Source organism: Episyrphus balteatus, chromosome 1, assembly GCF_945859705.1.
Source record: "Episyrphus balteatus chromosome 1, idEpiBalt1.1, whole genome shotgun sequence".
Taxonomy (NCBI): Eukaryota; Metazoa; Arthropoda; class Insecta; order Diptera; family Syrphidae; genus Episyrphus; species Episyrphus balteatus.
In genome coordinates, this window is record NC_079134.1 from 118052346 (window position 1) to 118071658 (window position 19313).

A 19313-nucleotide genomic window follows, 5' to 3' on the forward strand; every position below is an offset into this window, starting at 1 on the left:
TCATACAATTTTTGTTTTTTTTTCAATTTTCAAATAATTTTTTTTCGAAAAATATATAGAAAGCGTCTTTCACGAGTGAAAGCAACGGCGTATACAAGGGGGGGGTCACGGGGTCATGACCCCCCCCCAAGAACTCAGAACTTAAAAAAGAATTTTTTATGTGATACTGAAATCTCTTGAGTAAGATTACACCGGCACACAAAATAAAAAAAGTGTCATGTACCAGGAACCAGACCTATGTTTCTATATGTTTTTAGGCACGCTGAATCCGAATTTCAAGTCCGTTTGGCCCGGTCACCCTCCAGTTTTGAGCTGTGACTGCATTTTGTTTGGATTTTTATGACTTTTTTGGAGTTTTTTGCATTTTTCTCAAAACTGAAGGGTGTTCGGGCAAAACGGACTTGAAATTCGAATTCAGCGGGTCCAAAAACATATAGAAAGATATGTCTGGTTCCTGGTACATGGAACTTTTTTTTTGTGTGCCGGGGATGTAAGCGACATTTCGCGACAGTGAAAGCACACCAAAAAAAAAGTTGTATGTACCAGGAACAAGACCCATCTTTCTATATGTTTTTGGACCTGCTGAATCCGAATTTCAAGTCCGTTTTGCCCGGTCACCCTCCAGTTTTGAGAAAAATGTAAAAAAGACCCCAAAAAAGGCAAAAAACTTCCTTTTTTTGAGTTTTTTGCATTTTACTCAAAACTGGAGGGTGACAGGGTCAAACGGACTTGAAATTCGGATTCAGCGTGCCCCAAAAAAATATATAGAAAGATAGGTCTGGTTCCTGGTACATGACACTTTTTTTATTTTGTGTGCCGGTGTTATTTTCAAAATGTTGAAATTTTAGAACACGAACGAAAATTAAAAGAAAAAAAAGTTTTTGGTATTCAAACAAACTATTTTACCATATTTTGGGGATGTGGTCATATTTTTAGCGAACGCTATGCTGGATTAGGATTATTTTGATTCGTTCGATAATATTAGTTGAGCTGTGCTGTAGAGTTTTGTATGGAAACAAAATCCGGATACGTACCTATTATATTCAAAGCTTTTTAAAAGAAATTGAATCTGGTAGGTACACAAAAATAATATCTTAAGGGCAAGACACTGCTTACCAGCAAATAAAAGAAGCAGCCATTTCTTCTATTTTTTTATATGATGAAGTGAATAAAATATGTTTTAAATAGGGAAGCTTTCTGTGGCCTTGCTGTGTGGAGGTCAATTCTGTTGATAAAATTCGTCATCGGCAAAATGTTAAAGAAGGATATCATTTCTCAAATCTTTTTAGTTTTTTGCAATGTTCCAGTTCAATACATTCGTCTGATAAAATTTGGTGAATTTTGTTTGCTTACAGAATATGACAGTATTTTGTACATACTAAATTTGCTAGATCTGTTGAATTTTTTGAAACAACGATCGATTTGTTAATCATCAATGGCCAGCCAATTATAGAAGCAATGTAAGCAACATTATCTAAGGCAATTTAAATATTATTATTAAATATCACTTAGGGCTAATTTTTTGAATAGTTAGATAAACCTTAGTTAGAGCTTATTCCTAGGAATAAAAGTTTTTTTTTTATAGTGACATTTATTCTTCTGATAGTCTATCTGACGATTGAAAAAGCAGGGCTTAATCTAATAAATACAACTGAATGTTTTTTATATTGTAAATCGCTGATTAATACCTGAAAACGGACGAATTCGAAAATATCGCCAAAATAATTTTTTTTGTCTTTACTATTTTAATAGAGGTATTTTAAATTCCCATTCAATTTTAAAACAAAATTTAAAAAAAATTATATTTTCAAATGCAATTTTTTTTACAAAACTTTGCGATTCGTTTGCCTGAGGTTAGGAAGACTTTTAATTCAAAAGTTAAAACTGTTATTAAGTAAAAACGATTTTTATTTTAACTTTCTGGGCTAGCGGAAAACAATGAACAGTTGTTTTAAGGCAAATTATTCAATCGAATTATTAAATTCTCCATTTAAATTTTTTTAGATTTCTATCACAACACTTCGATATCGCATATAGAATAACACTTACCAAATTACTTCGCATTCAAATAAAAATGAGGTGGATGTAACAGTTAACTTTGAACTCGTTTTTTAAAATGAGCAGCATATTGACACATGTTTATTTTGCACCCACTTTGCCAAACTTTTTGGTGTCAATTTTGATTTTCAGAAAATCGACTTATGACCAGGTTTTTACTGCAAATACTCCTATGTGCGTCGTGAAGCAAAACTCTCAATAAAATGTATTCATTCATTCGTTCATTTGCCTTGACATGGTGTCACCATTGAACCCATGTCATGAGGGTAGGTCGTCCTATGGCGGGATCTTCTACTATTGGTATTGTAACAATAAATCGCAGGTAACACGAGTTAACTATTCCTCGAAATATTGCAAACATGTTGGTTTTGTCACTAATTTTGAATGCGTTTAATTTTGTTTGTATGGAATCTTCATTAAAAATAAATAAATATATTTTTTTTGACAGAAATAAATTTCTTTGAAAAAAAAAAAAAAAACAATTTGGAAAAAGGTTTTAATTAATTAAGCTTGTGAAGTGGCCCTGTTCTTCTTGCTTATTAATTCAGCACTCAGGTGCGCAGGTCATTTAGTTATTACTCAAAATATAGCCCAACTATACTAGAATGCTTGGAAATAAAACGCTAAAAACTTTTCTCATTATTTTCATTATAACCTAACACTTATCTACTGCCAACAGTGAATTAAAATTTCTCTTTATTTTTTAACTTTTACAGCAGCAGAGCGCAAGGTTCTTAGGGCCGGCAAGGGACAGAAGTCCAACACCACCTGGAACGCACATTGGCCGCCAGTGTGGAGGACCTTCCAACAACAATCACATACTATATCGTTCCTGTTCCTCTTGCCCTGAAACATGTGATCACAGTACTAAGACCTTTGAATCCGCACCAATATACAACGATTCGTTTAGAAGGTAATATTATATTTGTAAACACTGCCGCAATTCAGAATTTATTTACATATATACAAACGCAAATGAAAATACTCTTAGCTATGATGCACCGGATAGAGCTCCTTTTGACGAATCATTGATAAAATATTCCGTCAGTGGGAGATTAGACTGTCCAGATGGAAGCGATGATCAAATATCTGGAGTATCACTCAAAACCGAACCCTATGGCCCACCCAGCAGTCCAGAATCCTCCAGTGAGACTACAATTCCTGGTCCTGAAGACTGCGCCGGGTGTGGCCGATATATTCAGGTAATGCAGCTTAGCATTTAAAACTTTTATTTTTATTTAACGAAATTATAGCATTAGCTCAAATAAAAAACAAAACAAAAAAAAAACTTCATATCTTTAACTGGGCATATTGTTAGGACCGATTCTACCTCTCAGCTGTTGAAAAACGATGGCATGCTGGCTGCCTGCAATGCTGTACATGCCAACAACCATTGGAAGGAGAGTCATCGTGTTTCTCTAAGGATGGAAAAATTTACTGCAAAAGTGATTACTATAGGTGAGTTTTGAATAATAAAATTTCCGGACGTATTATAAAATGTATCTAAGAAGTTTATATGTGTGTCTATCCTGTATGTACAATTGTACATCTGTATTACATACACATGTTAAGCATGCTATCATAGAAAATAATCTACACTTTTATAGTTGAATGTTGTTCTATCTACTCGTACATTTACATTTACATCACTTTTCCTTCCTGATTTGAAAAAGACGACTTTTGGTGTGGTGCAGTGCATCGCACAAGAAGTGCCAAGAAATCCCCCTAACATGTCGTACTAATTACACATTTTTTCATGGCTATTTCGCTTCGCAAGAATACATGCATAATGTGTGCAATGTTCAAGTCTACGAAGCACAGAAAATAGTTTTCTGACACGCAACTCTGAAACGATCTAAAAGATCTTAGACAAAGCTGTTGGGAATCTACTGTTTCGCGCTCTTGCATCACCTCTGATACATTTTGATTTGAAATTGCATTCTCGTCCGGCACGCTATATAATTGCAATATTTTTATTCAAGAAGGTAGGTAGGTATTATCATTGTCTTGAATTATACACCATTGTTTTAGCAATTAAAAACTCAAATCGAGGTCATTTTTATCATCCTCAGTAAAAATAAGTAGATATTTTAAAGGTGAATACCACCAGCGGCATTTATTAGGTGATAGCAATTATTGAGACTTGCCAAAATGCGGATATCCTAACTATTAAGGAAGACATTGGTGGTGGGCTTTTTGTGAAGGTACCAATATACTTAATATGCACTTATTTTATATCCTGGTCGCGTTAAAGGGGTACAAAATCCCTTAAAAAAGATTATTCACCATAAAAAGAAAATGCAAATTGGTTTAAAATGCCTGAACTTCGTGATAGGAGGGAAATTAGAAACGGGTATAGCATTAAATGTTTGTGTTGTTCAGTTTAATAAGGTATTTCGGGACTTAACAAGTACGTCTGAAGTTGGCCTTAAGGATAAATTGATATAGGTATTCCAATCCAAGCGGTGAGTGAATTGAGAGGCAATAAAGAGGAACAGATGGGAAGCTTTCCAACGGCTAGTATGTTTAAGAGAAATGGTTATTTCCCTTATGTTAGGCTACTATCCATTACACTTTTTAACGTTTGACTCTTAATGAAAAGATAGATAGATTTCTTTATTTCGTTATAATTTTTTTTCAAGGATTGCCACCGCTTAATTATTTGCAAACGTGATTCCAGATACCAATAATATTTATTTTCAGCCAGGATCAGCTTAATAAACGTATTCCTATGCCATCAAGAAACCCAACCGCTTCGTCATTTTTGGCGCCGCGCCGCCGCCGGTAAATGTACATAAAGGTATCGTTCCACAAAAGATCACAAGGAAGATCCCTTTTGAAAAATGATGTCTGAAAACATAGAAATATGTATCTAGATTAAAAAATTTAAAACAATATTAAGAGCCAAGCTAACGTAAAACTTTACTTTCCTTTACGGACGCTAAACGGAGCCTGCACTCCAACATTATTTGGGTGCATTTTGTACCGAAATTTTAACGCTTGCAAACAAAGGGAAAGTTTTAAATCATATACATAAGTTAGAAATTCAGCTAACCTAACTGATATCAAAAAGGTGTTTAGGCTTTGACATAATTTTTTATGAGTAGAATAATCAGCAAAAATCGATACAACATTTTGTAAGTTTTGGTACGAAATGTGACCAAACAAGAACACTTTTTGGGGTTTTTAATATTTCTTATGTTTCATTTTTAATTAACAATAAATTTTGCACAATTTCAAAAAATCAAACGACAATCGTTTGTCCACCTCGAGAAATGTATTCATCAAAAATCATCGTTTGTCCATCGTTATAACGCTTTTTTAATAGTTATGTGTAAGAAGAATAATTGTAAAATATGACTGATTAAAAAAACTGATGGAATCCATGCATTTGTGGCAGCAATGTGAAAAACTTAAGATTTTACAGTTAAAATAATTTATTAAATTAATAGGCTTTTTTGTACTTTGGTACCAATAACTTCCTAGTAACTCTAGATTTGATAAAAACTTTTACCATTCTGCAATCCCCTTTGGCCGCGCATATTTTTAAAAAAGTTGGCCACCTACGTTCCTATGGATTTTTTTTATACCACAGGTGTTTGAAAATTTTCATAAAATATTTTTTTTTACATTTTGCATCGAAAAACTAATTTCAAATTTTTTTTAAAGAAAAGATGCAACAGTTGTAAAAACTTTTAACTTCTTATGTAGTGAGCCAATTATTGTAGAAAATTATAAAAATAAGAAATTTATAAAATTCATTCATTCGTGGTTGTGGTTAAAGAAAACGTAAGATGATGAAATTTAAAGTACACTGAACGAAAAAAAGCTAATATTTTCTAAACTGGTTGCGATAGAAACTTTTTCTATTCGGTTTCAGAACAGTCAAAAGTGCACCTATCAGCCATTTTAGGCTTATCCATTTTCTACCGGACACCCTGTATAATACCATAGCCAATTTTTGCTAATTTTGAAAATCTCCATTTCGCGATTTGACCTTGAAATCGCGACAAGCGGACATGAGACTTTTTTAGACTTTTGAGATATGTTATAAAATGGTAAAAGGAAGATATTGAGCAAAAAAAAATTTCCACTAACATTCATTCCGAGATTTACCCCTTTTTTCTCCTTATTTTACTGTATTATTCCAAGAAAATTGAGAACAAGTGAATAAAAAACTCAATTTTATTGGCTCATTACGAAAAATCAAGTCAAAAATAACAACAAATCATGCTTGTTTGAATGAAAGAAATACTACAGAAAACAATAAACAAACGGAAAATCTGAATTTGTTTATTAATGATTTCTATGGTGATGGCTCCAAAATATTTGAAAAATACTATAAAAATAACTTCGGTTAAGTTATCCTAACTGCTTTCAAATGATAAATGTAATCAAATGGAACGATGCAAGCCCGGGAGACTTGCATCCGCTTTCTGAGGCTAACCCAGCGAATCTCACAGACAGATCAACTAATTAAAAAAGCGATATCAAGAACTGTTCTTTATTATTTTATCGTAATTTTAGAAAAAGTTCAGCTGTCTCATAAATGCTTTCTTCCAGTGAGCGAATGAGTTTTTTTATTTTTGCTCAGTTTTCCATGGGAGTTTTGATTTGAAACGACCTGTAGAGCAAAGTAAGTGCTGTATACTTAAATGTATGACTGACTGTACAGACTGTAATCTAACGTGAAAAAAATTACTTGTCTACAAAAGTAATTTTTTAAACAAGTGGTATGAAATGTCAAAACTTCAACATAAGTATAGTTGATAGCCACCATTATAATTAAATTTGAATCAATATTTTCTTCGACAACATTTTTATGTTTAAATTTAAGTTTATTTTTAATATAAGTATTAAGGTAAGGTGTTAAAATATTGTGACAAACAAACCTAAATTTAACGGTGGCGTTTATTTAATTCATTGAGTTTGTTTGTTTGTTTGTTTGTTTAGAAAGTCAAACTTAAAAAAAAAATCAGCTGATTAAAAAAAGTTTATTTCAATAATATTAATAACACAATTTCGAAAAACAAAAAAACAACATCTTTGCGAAGACTCCTTCAAAATTGTACATAATGTATTTCTAACATGTTTGTTTTTTTTTTTTACAATGAAACAACAAAATGTACTTGGGGCTTCCAGTTCAATATTACACATAAATAATATGCCCTCAAAGGCATTTGGGTCGCAGGACAAAACTCTTAACTAAATTTAGCCGTACGCGCTTGAACTGTGTGATCTGTGTACAGTGTACTGGTATGCTGCCCCAGCCAATGATTTATGTTTGGTATGTCACATATGACATTGTGTCGTGTAAATTTATGTTAGAAATTCATTGCAAAGTACAGAAGATAATTGATGTGATGTTTAGTATCTTCGTATGTTATGAAGAGAAAGGTGGCACATATAGAAAACAAAAAAATGTAATTCCTTTTCGGAAAGTTCATTTAAAACAAAAAAGCAAAAACAACAAAAATATAAATGTACACAAGTTAAAAGGAAACGACAACATCCACAACTGTTTTAGGTTAGGTATGTAGTAGAACTCACGCATAATGATTTTTGTCGTCGTGGATGCAGCATAGGGATGGGGAGCTAATTAAAAACGCAAACTGGAAATGATGCTTGTTCATCTGGGTATTTTTTTTTTTTGTGCAAGACTCTTACATTTATCTACAACTTGATTTATGGGAAATGGGTATCGAAAACGTTTGGTCCTTATGTATACCTATACACTCCAAATACTTCAAAATATGTTACTACTGAATTTATGATTCATTTCTTATTCCTTTCAAGAGATAGAAACATATTAAGTAGCTGGTTGGTGGAATTGGATAGATTTTGAATGTTATAAGAAAGCTTTATTTACTACTATTTTTAATACGAGAAGAAGAATCCTAATCCACTTATTAGTTTTACTACTTAAATATTTTGTTTGTCTTTTTTTTTTTTGCGTATCTCAAATAAGGTACCTACATAGCTACATATATCTTGATTCAGAAATTTAATAAAGGGCAGATTTTTTGAACTGAGTTTGTAATAAAATAACTTTCCCAGCTTTTGGGCTATGTTTAGACCAATCTTTTGGAAATTCCGTAAACACGTTTATATGAAATGTTTAAATAATGTTGCAAACTAAAAATTTGCAAAAGTTTTTTGATTTCCTTGATTTTTTTAGAAGGAAATTAAACCACTCTTGAAAACTTGAGACGTTTCTGAAAAATCTAGAAAAGATGTTACATACGTAATAGTATATAATAATTATTCAATGGTAATAGGGTAGAGTCGCCTAAATCCGAACACACCCAGTAGTCGAACACTTTTTGAAAAAAAACCATTTAAACTGTGTAATTTTCTAGATTTTCAACTTATGTAAATGCAATAGCCTAAACCTTGAGAAATTTTCAACTAGTACAATTCATGTCAACGTTTATAAGATTGGTAGTTTGCGTTAAGCCTTCAGAGAGTGCCATCGTTTAAGGGTTTTGTAGAAAAAAAAAAAGTGTTGCGAGTGTTGTGGTAAACTGTTTGTATTGTGTGAAAATTGAGGTCAATACACATTCTTAAAAGTTTTTTCTTTATTTTAAATTTATTATTATTAATCCAGTCAAATAAGGGTTTAACCTCGGAATGAATGTTAGTAGAAATTTTTTTTGCTCAATATCTTCCTTTTGCCATTCTATAACATATCTCAAAAGTCTAGAAAAATCTCATGTCCGCTTGTCGCGATTTCAAGGTCAAATCGCGAAATGGAGATTTTCAAAATTAGCAAAAATAGGCTATGGTATTATATACACATATGATACATGATTTCGAGGTATTTTTTAATGCTGATTCCAAAAAATCTAAAATCAAGACAATCTGACGTCTCTGGAAAAAGTTATACCAGTTTTTCATCTGTCAACTCATACACTGAACCAAATCCTTACGTAAATACAACGAAAAAATTCGTTGAGCCAACGAAAATTTAATTAATTTTCAGCCGGTGAAAAATTTAATTGGCTCAACGAAGTGGCTTTCATACGTTAATGAAGAACTTCATCAACTAACGAAAACTGTAGTATTTTAATGAAATTTTTCATAAAAATTTTTGATCGCGAATTAATGAATTTTTACATCACTTTACGAAAGTTTTTCATCAATTAATGTAAAATTTAATTAAACACGGTGATATTTTTCATTAGTCAATGTATTTTTTGATTAAAGAACTTTCGTAAGCTAACGAATTTTTTCGTAAATTTTATGAATATTTTTATTAAATTACGAAAAAATATTCGTTAGCTAACGAAACTTTTCATTGAATTTATGAATATTTTCATAAATCAACGTAATTTTTTGTCAGCTTACGAAACTTTTCGTTCCTTTAGAAGATTATACTTACTTTATTTTCGTAAATCTACGAATTTTTTCGTCCATTTTTCTTCCCTAAATTCTGGAATAAAAAACCTGAAATTCAAAAAAAGTGGAGCGGAGCGAAAATTTTTTTACCATAGAAACAAAAAGAAAATTGTAATTTTGAATTTGAATTTTTAATCATTCTAAATGAAAAGCATGGAATACAAAAATTAAATTAATTACATTAAAAACTTTAAACCCCTCTAAGGAAGGAGGTAAACAAATACTTTATACCGGCGATATGAAGAGTTCTATCAGGGATTTGATGTCGGCTTGATGATCGGCTTTTGAGATGTTCCACGTACCTATATAGGAAAGCTTCATAAAAGTTTTATATGTAATTGTCCTTTAGAACCAGTACCATGTATAAGGTGCATTAGGATGACATCTTTGGAATCTGAAATAAAACATAAAGAGAAAAACAAAAGAGATAAAAATATTGTTTTTTTTTATCAAATATAAGAAGCAATAATCGAATGATACTTACTATCTCATCGTTAATCCACTCTTCCGCTCTTTGAGAACGGTGACAAAATCCTTTTTTTCTTGATGAAACATAATCAAAAGTATTGGGAGTTAGGTAGTTTCAAATTTTTATCGTACCTGTATAATTCTCGAGTAAATGGTCCAAGTTCCAGCTAAAAGGAGTTTTTTTTAAAATCTTGGTAAGGATGCGCTTCTTGATGGCTTCCTATTATAAACAGAAACACTACTTATTTTCTTTATTGTTCGTTTCTGTTGTTTGTTGTTCCTTTTCTAATACATAATTATTTTAAACTTTTTCACACACAATATTTTTCGTATTTATATTATTCCGCGAGATAGGTCTTCGCACTTTGGGGGTTGAATATACAATACACTGTTACTACCAGAAATGAACACAATAAACGAAAATACAGCGTGCTCTGTATATACGTTAGTCTATTTTCGTTAACTGATGTATTTTTTCATAAGCCGATGTAAAATTTCATTAGTCTATGAAGAATTTTCATAAACTGATGAAGATTTTCGTTAGTTAATGTTGAACTTCGTAAGTTGATGAATTTTTTCGTTACTCAATTAAAATTGTGATCAAGTAAGGATCGAATTCATTTTTTTAATCTCTATAATGAGTATGAAATTTTTCGTTAAATGATGAACATTTTCATTAAAATGGATTTTTCGACTCTAAAAGGGGAGAAAAAATGTATGAAACGTTTTCATTAATTGATGAAGGTTTTCATATTACGAAAAATTACATATTTTCGTTGAGACAACGAAAGTTTCGTTGGGCCAACGAAAATGTAGTGTATGAAACGATTTTCGTAATTTTACGAAATTTATTATTTTCAGTGTATTATTATAACAGTTGCAAACTTACTGCCGAAAAACCCTTAAAAGTTATGGTAGATGAACCAAATTTTGCATGAAGATTTTAGAATCCATCATTATTAAAAATCAAAACAATCCATTACAAAAAATATATATACCTACGAAATAATGGTATTTTTTGATGGAGTGGCAAATTTTAGGATATGCACTAAAGAAGATTCTTGTTCATCTTAGGAATAAGTGCTAATAGGCTAATTTTTTCATTGTAATCTTTGTTTGGATATTCTTTAACTACCCTCAAAAATCTAAAAAAATCTAATGTCCGCAAGTCCTAATTTTCTTGGTTTGAAAATAAGGTGCAGATTTTAATATGAGTTGACAGATGAAAAACAGGTATAACTTTTTCCAGAGACGTCAGATTGTCTTGATTTTAGATTTTTTGGAATCAGCATTAAGAAATACCTCGAAATCATGTGTATATAATATCATAGCCTATTTTTGCTAATTTTGAAAATCTCCATTTCGCGATTTGACCTTGAAATCGCGACAAGCGGACATGAGATTTTTCTAGACTTTTGAGATATGTTATAGAATGGCAAAAGGAAGATATTGAGCAAAAAAAATTTCTACTAACATTCATTCCGAGATTTACCCCTTTTTCTCCTTATTTGACTGTATTATATTTAAAAACATACAATTTGTATCCAAAAAGTTAATAATTATTTAATATTTTAACTGTTCGAACATAGGAAGCTTAATTTGAACGAGTTTTCTATTCGAACACTTGTGTTCGAATGTAGGTAACCTCGTCAAAATAGTTTTCGTTCGCTCAAGCTTGAAATATTATAGGAAAATAAATCATTCTCACGATTTTCTTACGATAAAGATAGCAAAATCTTAAGGGCCAGTATTCGAACACATTTTTATCGGGTGGGCCAGTATTCGAACCCATTTTTATCGGGTGTTCGGATCAAGGAAACTTACTATTTTTGGTTTCCTTTGTTCGAATAGTTGCTAAATTTAGTCGTTTCTTGCCTTGAATTTGAAAACTAAAAAATCTTTCAGACAAAATGAAACGAAAATATCAAACATATAGTGAAGCCTCCCTAAAAAATGCATTGAATAGTATTCGTGACAACCATATGAGCATTCGAGGAGCAAGTAGGGAGTTCGTTGTTCCCATAACTACCCTCCATGATAGGATTAATGGGAAATTTGCAGATGCGCTTAAGCGCATGGGTCCTTCTACAGTCCTTACAGAAGATGAGGAACGTAAGGTCGCAGATTGGCTCATAAACTTACCGTGAAAAAAACTGAATTATGTTTTTATAACTTTTTGTATTTATTTTACTATATTTAATTTACTTTTATTACCTAGTATGTACCACTATACATTACATTGCATTTAAAAAAAAATTTCAAAAATTACTTTGCTGAAGAATATTGCTATTTATGTTTTTTTTTGTTTTATGTTTGTAAGGTTTATTTATTACTTTCGTACCTATTTCAATTAAATTGAATAAAAACTACATAATACTATGAATTTGTTCGTTAAAACTGAAATAAAAATTCCAAAAATTAGTTTTAACATTTTTTTATGTTTAACCTGTGCCCGAAATCTTACGTTCGAAATTAGGAAACTCTATGTTCGACTTCAGGAAACAAGTGTTCGACTACTGGGAAATTTGGCTTTTTTTCATTTATTATTTTTTTATAAAAAAACAATAAAAGTAAATACAAGAAACTTAAATTTAATAAAAACAATTTGAGTTCCAGCAATTAATTAACTTAATATAACGAATTTAAGTTGAACGATTTCCTCACAGTTGAGGATTACTTTTTTGTAAGCTAGTAGGTGTTCGATTATAGGGGAAATGACCCTAGGTACTAAACAAATTAATTTCTTTTTGAATTTTTTTTGTGTTCGAGAATATATTTTTAATAATATCTTAGAATGCAATATTACTAAGGATAATGTTTAGTATAATTTAGTAAAATCGATCAAGCAGAGAATACATTGGAATAATTCAAAAACCACACGCAAACTTCCAAGCTCCAAGTGCAATAATTTTAATTCGATACAGGGCGAGTAACTTTTAAAGATGAAATTCTGATTTTTTTTATTTATTTGGAGACGATTGAGCTGATGACTTCATTAATTTCCGAAACTTCGGACAGTGAACAAAGTACTCTTTCGATTTGATGATTCAGTTGGTCGCAATGTAACTTGTAGGAAATCGTGTGCTAAATCGTTTTTGTTTTTTCAACCAAAAATTCTTAAGGGCTTAAATTAGGTACCGAGGATTTGAAAACCTGGGTATTTTCTGTATTTTATGCATTTTTGACTATCATGGGTTTGACACTTTCGTCCAAAAACTAAGAATGTTCATTGGGCAGTCATAAAAACTCTGCAATTTTTTTTTGACAACATCAAGTGCATGTTCAGCACCCCAAAATACCTTAATTTGGCCACCAAATGTTGTAACTACATACTACCAAATAGCAGAACGAACTTTAATAAGAAAAAAAAATATGTACATATGTAAGTCTTCGTAGTTTTGTATGTTTTACACCTGAGTGTGTAAACTTATCAATACTACTATAGATTCACAAGGGAAGAAAAGTAATAAGAAAAGTAATAGGTACCTACCGATTTTAATCAAGTCTAGAGTTTTACATTTTTTGCCTTTAATTCCGACTAAAGGTAGTTGCTAGTAAATACTTTAAACCCTTTTGTACTGTACCCACCTGCGAACACGTTTTCTATGGTGGTACCGAGGTCGTTGAGGGATAGCCTTTACCTTACATTTACATTTACAATTTCGAAATAACAACAGAATGTCCATACAATTCCGTTTTATTCCTTAACGATGGGTTTTTTTTTTTGCTATTAATGTAACATAATTAAAACAAAATCAAAATGGTCGTAAATGAAGTTTAAGGAATTTTACTACTTTCGTATGTTTTCTTTTTTATTTCATGGCTGAATAAGGCAGGTACCTAAATACTTTAATGATTTTTAAAACACAGAAACATACCACAAACTCAAACTACAAAAAGAAAAAAACTTTTCCGCACATAAATAATGTTTTCCAAAGACACCACTTTCCATCCCCCTTAAACAAAAAAGAAACAAAAAAATATGTTCAAACATTCTTTGACTCTTCTCTGGTTTCAAAATTAGATGTGGTTACTTGAAAAAAGAGACATAGCTATTCGGATGATATACACCATGTGCATATGATGATAGATGGATGGGTATGCGCCACTACCCTATACCAAGCGTGAAACTCAATTCCTCAAACATGATAAATTCGATACCTACACCGGAATCTTTTATGTGATGCAGTTATTAATTTTAATTACACTAGCGTCATATTCAAAGAAGAATTTCCTCACTTAAATTTTTTAAATTCTTTGGTAAAGCTTTGAGATTTTTCTCCGATTCTAAGAATTTTTTTGTAAAAAAAAAAAAAGTTCACTCATGCATGCGAGTGGAACAGCAGAAAAAAGTCTTTGAATTTTTTATTTGTTGGTATGAGTACAGGGTGGCTCTTTCTTCGCAGCAAATTATAAAAAAAAAATCTGAAACATTAAACTACCCTCGCTCGTCTGGAACTGTTTACATCCCTCCGTACTTTTGATCATTTCCGATACTAAAACAATCTTGATATACATACATTAAAGCAAAAAATAAAAAAACCATCCTTTATAGTAATTATCCACAAAACTGGAACTATCCAAAACTGGGAGGCTTGTCGCTGCCTTCTGAGGTCAGCCCGTGTCGAACTCCACATGTGGATCGTTAGTGTGAAGCAGACACGTGGGAGATTTATGATCACCTTGACATCAAGATCATAACAGCACCGAAAAAAGAAAGATGAAGTAAAGAATGTAGCTTTTAATAGGTGTATCTAGCATATGAGGCTGACATAGTAGAGAAGCTTTTATATATTAATAGCCCAGTCGGGATGTACAAAAAATTAGGCTGAAATGGAAATAATTAGATCGTGCAATTTTTTTTTCATAGGACGGTAGAGGGGATCACTGAGAGCTTAAAACCAGTTTTTCGGGAAAATCGACCTTGTGCTTAAGCCGCCATCTTGGTTTAAAGGTAAAACACGTTTTAGTGCATAACTCGGCCATTTTTAATTTTTGACAAGAATTATATATGTAAAACTTGTAGAAAATTTTATTTTCTATAACTTTTATCTTAATAAATTTTTCTATATGACCCATATTTTTCAAGTTAATTTGAAAAAAACTATACCCCTACTCAGCTTAAACTTTATACCCGCTTTGAATATAGATTTTAGGATTAACGCAATATGGGAGTGTTTTTATATGTTTTTGGGGATAATAAATCTAGCTGCAATGTTAGTTTTTGCAAATTCCTGAAATTTTATAAACAAAAGGAACTATCTCAAAAGCTCTCAAGCTCTCAGTGATCCCTTCTACCGTCCTATGAAAAAAATTGCACGATCTAATTTTTTCCATTTGAAATGTTTAATTCAACTGGGCTATAAGAATTCAAGTTTTTTATTGAGAATTCAACAAAAAAATTAAAATGTTCAATACTGCCGCCGATGTTTTTATAGTTAAGAAATATGTGAATATAAAGATTTTTTTTTTAATTTTTAAAAATAAATCTATACATATTAGAGAGAACAGAACGATGAATTTATCGTTTTAGCGAATGTAAACTTATTGCATTTTATATTTCATAAAATTTTGGATCATTTTTACTATTGAACTCTGTTTAAGATCGAATAATTTTATCAAATGATTACATTTTACACAAAGATTGAAGGAGGTAAACAGAAGTTTTATTGTTGACCTTTTTTATGCAATTTTATTTATTTAAAAGACAGCATCACTGAAAAATCTTAAGCATTTAAACAAAGCAAAGAATAATTTTTCATTGAAACAAATTAAATGTATTCTTTCATTTGCGACAATAATCTCATACGCAATTATTTTAAAAGAAGAAGACACGTTTTGGCCACTAGCTTTTGACTTGATCGCGTTGTTTTCAATACAAAACAAGGGAATACTGTAGCAAATGAGAATTGTAATTACTATAAGTAATTTTTTCAGGTTTCACTTTAATTGCATGTAATTAGTAATTACAACTAGTGTAATAACTAAAGCCTAAAAATTGGCACACTACTAGTATATCTATATATACTATACTAACGGTGACTATATTTCTAAACGTGAAACCCGGGAATAGTAACAAATTTGTTGGATTGCTTTGAAAACATTGGTTTTTCAAAAAAAAAAAAAAAAATAAATAAATAAAATAAAGTTAGATTTCTTAAACGAACATTTTCGTTAAAATCATTTAAGCCGTTTACGAGGAAGTCAAAAATCAAGAAAACGGTTTTATAATAGGAACTGTTAATAACTTCTGAAAAAAATTGTTTTATCAAAATTGTGAGATATGTTTTTTAACATTTTAATTTTATTTTAAATGATTTTGAAATTTTGTAATATTGAATTCAACTGTCCTTAAAAGTTTTGAAATTTAGCTGGATTCTTTCTCTTTCATATCTTGTTCATTATTCGAAAAAAAATTTTTTCTGGTGTAGATTTCCAAACAAAAACAAGCTGGAATTAAATTATAATTGACGAAGAATTTTTGAAAACTAATGCTTTTATTCAAAAAATGAAAAAAAAACTTTTATTTTCCAACCACTGTTATCTTGTTCTTCGTACAAAGTAATTAAAATTTTGAATACAAAAATCAGAGAATGTTGAAATACGGGACAAATTACAAAGTACGGGAAACTTACATATATGTCCCGGGTTTCCTAAATAAAAACCAGGGACAAGCTATACAAATACGGGACAGTCCCGGGTAAACCGAGACGGATGGTCACCGTAACTATTCTACGCTAAAAACCCTAGTATCCATCCATACCACGGTGTTTGCCCGATACTAGCATGGTTATCTCTGACACACATGTGGTATGAATTTATTCAATCGTAGGTATCTATCACGGGTGTTAGGCAAGTCTGCCGAAAACCTCCCATTTTACAATTTTTTTTAAACGTCATAAAAAATACTTTTAGATTAAAATTTTCATCTGTTGCCGTATTATTTTTTAAAATTTAAATTAAGATTTTTTAGAACAAAAATATATTTTTTTGTTTTCAACAAAATTAATTTAAAATTAATAATAATTATTATAAAGTTATATTTTATTACAAAAAAACTTGAAAAAAGGCAGGTTAATTTTTTTTACAAAATTCTGAGTTTCCGAAATTCACTAGTATAAGACACTACTAATGCCCTGAGTATAAACTTTGAAAAAGGTACGTTACGGTCACCAAACGGATATTTTTGCAGTTTTTGACCGCAAAATATCTCTCCATATCTGAATTGAATGACAAGAATATTGATAACTAGTGTCCGACCGAAGCTTCGGATTCGGCCAAAAAAACAACATTCGGCCGAAGTTTTGGCCGAAGCCGAAGAATCTGTTTATTATATATGGAGCATCGTACTAGGCACCGGAAAAAATTTTAATTTTTGAAATTTTTAAATACCGAAGAAAAAATTGCAATTTTTTCTTAGGTAGGTATTCAAAAATTTTAAAACACATGTGTGTCATCATAAATAAATAAATAAAAATAATATTTTTTTCCATTTGGTAAGGAGAATTCTTGACTTTTTTCAACCTTAGGCTTAGGCTTTGGCCGAAGATTTTCTTTCAGCCTAATAATTCGGCTTAGGCTTCGGCTAAAAGTCGACCTTCGGTCGGACACTATTGATAACTTTATAGACAGCCAGACATGGCAGTCAAACCCATTTCCTCAAATGTCATGAAGCCCAAACCTAGTTGACCTATCTCGTAATGAACTTAGAGATCGTAGCAGTAAGCGATTTTTGCAATGTTAAGCGTCGTTTGGGCCCATAGTGCGCCTGTGCAATGTTTGAACGCTATAGTTTTATAAAACAACTACATACTCTATACCTACTACCTATATTAATAAACAACTTTGCGATACAAGACGAAAATGACTAAAGCAAAATTGTTCAATTCTTGTTTTGGCTTTGGTATATGTACTTACAAAGTAGTTATAAAGCGAAATACCCTCATTTGGTTTGATATTACTTGTTTTCATGTTAACGGCATGTTTGATGATTTGTCTAACCATAAACAAATCAATATAATAGCAGAAGCTTAAGACGAATGAATGATAATAATGTCAATTATAACACATTGTACCTAATGTGAAAAAAACGAGAACTTTAAATTTGTTTTCAATAGCCTTTAATTTTATTGTACCAAAAACCCAAACTGATTACATCACATTTTAAATAGACGATTGAGAAAAGATGAATCACTATCATTCATGCCGCCAAAAAAAACTGAATTTTTGTTTCACCTGCATTTATCTCCGACGGCCGGCAGTGCACCAAACAAGTCTTCCTATATCTTTAACTTTATACCCGTCCATATCTCATAAAGGTACAAAAGCCAGAGAAATAAAGCCTCTGTATAGATCATTTTCTTTACGACCGGTCGCGACCTGAGAAAATTCATCCCACCAATTCAATAATTTAATTGCAGAATTCTTAAGGCGATATAAGGTAGTCTTCCTCCAGATATTTATAAAAAAAATACCATAGCTATACACATAAATAGATACAACTTAATATCGAAACGTATGAAACAAGCCTTTTATTTTTCTTTTCACGACAGCCACCTAAAGACATCTCTATAGCTGCTGGTGAAATAATAATGTGTCCTCAAGAGATGTGTGATAAACATGCATCCGTACAGCGGAAGAGTCCAGTCTCGACTTTGACTCAGGTGAAACATCTCTTATGAGAAGGAAGTCAAGTTGGAATAAAAAAAAAAAAAATAAATAAATAAAAAAAAAAAAACGATAAATACTAAAATGTATTCAGAAGTATACAGCAGAATCATAATAAAAGAACATGGGGTCTCTCTCTTTATTTGGGATTGTTATCTGCGATGAAATAAAAAGATGCCTTTAATTCGTAAATGTGATGAAACGTTATCAGGAGCGATCTTAATTTTAAACTTCTTGTGGAGCAATCAAAGATTCTAAAACATGGCTATAATTTTATTTTTATTATATAGGCAGGTAGATACTATGAATATATGTTGGGTATAAGATGTCTGGGCTATTCAAAGTCTCCAGACGATACCTATTCCATTGCTTTGACATGCGTTTATTTTCTCAAATATTTTCTAGGTGGCAATGGGATAGTTTTGTTAAGAAAGATACTTAAGAAATTAATGATCCAAAATTCTATTAGCTATAGCGAAAAGAAAAATTGAAGAAAGACAAAAAGTGGAATTGTTTGTTGCGGTTTTATATTTTTAAAGTCGAGAAGGTCTTTATTCTGATATTTGTAAGCTATGTTTAATGCTTTTCTATCTTTGACTTGCACTATGAACAATAAATATTAAAATAAATAAAGCAATGAAAATACTTCTGACTTGCTTTCACATTTAATATGTTTGCGTTCACGAAATTACTTACTAAAACACTATATTTCTCAAAGCCAA

At 31.1% G+C, this 19313-nt stretch overlaps 1 protein-coding gene across 3 annotated transcripts in view; it reads left to right on the top strand.

Moving 5' to 3' along the window:
• The window catches only part of LOC129920996 (protein apterous), a 65446-nt gene that overhangs the window by 26945 nt on the left and 19188 nt on the right, over positions 1-19313 (top strand). The window contains exons 2-4 of one of the 3 annotated variants that reach the window (XM_056002592.1): positions 2775-2971; positions 3050-3260; positions 3377-3516. In XM_056002592.1, coding sequence (XP_055858567.1) covers positions 2775-2971; positions 3050-3260; positions 3377-3516 — 548 coding nt within the window. Of the gene's footprint in view, positions 1-2774; positions 2972-3049; positions 3261-3311; positions 3517-19313 lie in introns of those variants that run through there. The other 2 variants (XM_056002593.1, XM_056002594.1) reach the window with 2 other exon arrangements.